The sequence below is a fragment of the Arachis ipaensis genome, chromosome B2 (assembly GCF_059453495.1).
Source record: "Arachis ipaensis isolate K30076 ecotype BB chromosome B2, ASM5945349v1, whole genome shotgun sequence".
Taxonomy (NCBI): Eukaryota; Viridiplantae; Streptophyta; class Magnoliopsida; order Fabales; family Fabaceae; genus Arachis; species Arachis ipaensis.
In genome coordinates this window covers 124,975,429-124,977,706 of record NC_142437.1, presented here as the reverse complement: position 1 = coordinate 124,977,706, position 2,278 = coordinate 124,975,429, and the positions used below count along the sequence as shown (strand labels likewise).

Below are 2,278 nucleotides of genomic sequence, written 5' to 3'. Positions count from 1 at the left end.
TAATATTCTTATTGTTGGAATTTGGTACGGTGCTAATTCATCAGGGCTATGTCATTTGTAATTATTTTTTATTGTCCCTTGATTGGTACAGTTTTTTATTTCTATTTATAACTACTTTAAATTTAAAATGATTTGACCTAATCCCAAGGCTAATCATATTTTTCGTTACATGAATCAAGTCTCACCATCAATTGCATCTATATAATTGAGATTCAGTCATTATTGTGTGTGTGATCATTAATAATGCATAGTGTGGTGGAAGACAAGGATTTGTTAACGGAAATCCTTCTCCGGTTGGCGGTTAAAGACTTGCTCCGATACAAATGCGTGTGCAAAAAATGGTTGTCTCTGATATCCGAGCCCCAGTTTTGTAATCGGCACACCCTTGGACTATGCCGCAATCACAAACTTTATGCATCTGGAATGTTGCTCCAAGAAACAGAGGATTGCCTCATCTTTAAGAAGGCTCGCATAACCCCATTCAGCAATAACAGCAACAACAGGTTCACCTACCTCCATCTTCATAATGAGTTCGATGGACTACTTTACTATCGTATTCTTCAATCATGCAATGGTCTACTACTCTGGGATAGTGCTCCAATACAATGGCCTTCACCACCCTACGATGTGGAAACTAAGAAATTTCTCCAAGGATGCAGTTATTTTTATATAAGCAATCCATCAACCGGTCATTGTGTTCGTATAGACCAATTTAGCTATGAATTTCATCCAAATTTTTCTAATCCAGTTCTTGTCTTTGAACCTTGGAAATCTCCTCACTATAAAATTATCTTTTTCGCTAAAGTCGTAGAACTCGCGACCAATAAAATGAAGATGAATGTTTATTCATCAAACACGGGTTCTTGGAGCAAAGTTGATGTTCTTACTTTTCCAAATGATATTTGGTACTTCTATAAGAATGGTGTTTATTGCAATGGTGCTATACATTGGTACGATGTTGTTAATGATCGAAGTAAAGTGTATTTCGATATTGATGGGCTTTGCTTTAAAAATTATTTTCCAGCATTACCAATACCACCAGTACCACCTTATTATAAGCAGCTTGCGGAGTTGTATTTAGGAAAGAGTGGAGAGAATCTATACATGATTGTGCAAAAGAATGATGACTCGTTAAAGTTAATTTATGGTATTTGGGAGTTAAAAAAAGATTACAGTGAATGGATTGTTAGATTTCATGTAGATCTAACTATTTTCGAAGCAGGTACTTATGATGTTGATGCATTTGATGTTGTTAGGCAACCACCAAATGATGAACACGAACAGGAAGATTCAATACTTGCAATTCTAATAATTAACCGTACAAAATTAGTGGCTTATAATTTGAAGGATCATAGCTCGAGAATTCTCTATGAAGAAGATAGATTCTATACACCAATTTCTCATCATCACTACTTTGAGACTTTGACAAGTATTCTACCGAGTTATTAGTAATATAGAATAATAAGATCTTTTTTTTTTCTTTTTCAGTTTTTCCATGCTGGGAAGATAGGTTGATGCACCTCATTCTATTTGGTGAAGTTTTATTTTCTTGGATATGTTTTGTTATTTTGATATACTTCGATAGGATACCATAAGATTGAGTTCTTTTACCGGAATAATCTAAAAATTAAAGAAATATTAAATCTATTGGATGTATTTGTTTTAACTTATTATTATTATTATTATTATTATTATTATTATTATTATTATTATTATTATTATAAAAGACGGATTAAATGAATAATTTGAAGGATATGATTGTTCATACCTTGGCCTAAATTCATACAAGTCAGGTCCAATAAGGATTAAAGCAAGGTCCAACTCAAAGAGGTGGTCTTTATCGTATACCTGATTTCTTTGAAGAAGTCAAACACCTCAAAGGGAGCTTAGCTCTACTTGTCCAAACAAGTAACTGTCTCCGCGAATCTCTCCAATTATCTCTATCTTTCTTAGAAGATAGATTCCAACAAACTCCCAAGATAAAGGAAACAGTTATTCACCAATAAAGGTGGAACTATTTCAACAAAGGCGGTTATCTATTCTACTATAAATATACTGACACCCCTCAGGTATATTCACGCTCTAATCTACTAAAAACATGCATAAAGCCCTTACTAACTTAAGCATCGGAGTCTCTTACAAGTACCACCCCTACCTCCTCATGAGGAACTCGGACGGCGGCACCTCGGCACCAAACAAGTCAAGCGTTGCCTCAGAAGGAGTCTGGACCTCACGTCCAGTCCCAAATCAATATTTCAGGTAACCCTTGGAACATTGG

The 2,278-nt window shown here is 34.9% G+C and overlaps 1 protein-coding gene across 1 annotated transcript; it reads left to right on the top strand.

The window, feature by feature from the left end:
• Nucleotides 1-243: 243 nt before the first annotated feature.
• LOC107628074 (F-box protein At5g07610-like) lies at nt 244-1,449 on the top strand. The gene has a single exon (XM_016330882.2). It carries the CDS (start codon nt 244-246, stop codon nt 1,447-1,449), a length of 1,206 nt encoding a protein of 401 aa, XP_016186368.2.
• Nucleotides 1,450-2,278: the final 829 nt, after the last annotated feature.

What these genes read in the sequence shown, in the direction of transcription:
- LOC107628074 (XM_016330882.2), top strand. Translation starts at nt 244, where the DNA reads ATGCATAGTGTGGTGGAAGACAAGGATTTGTTAACGGAAATCCTTCTC.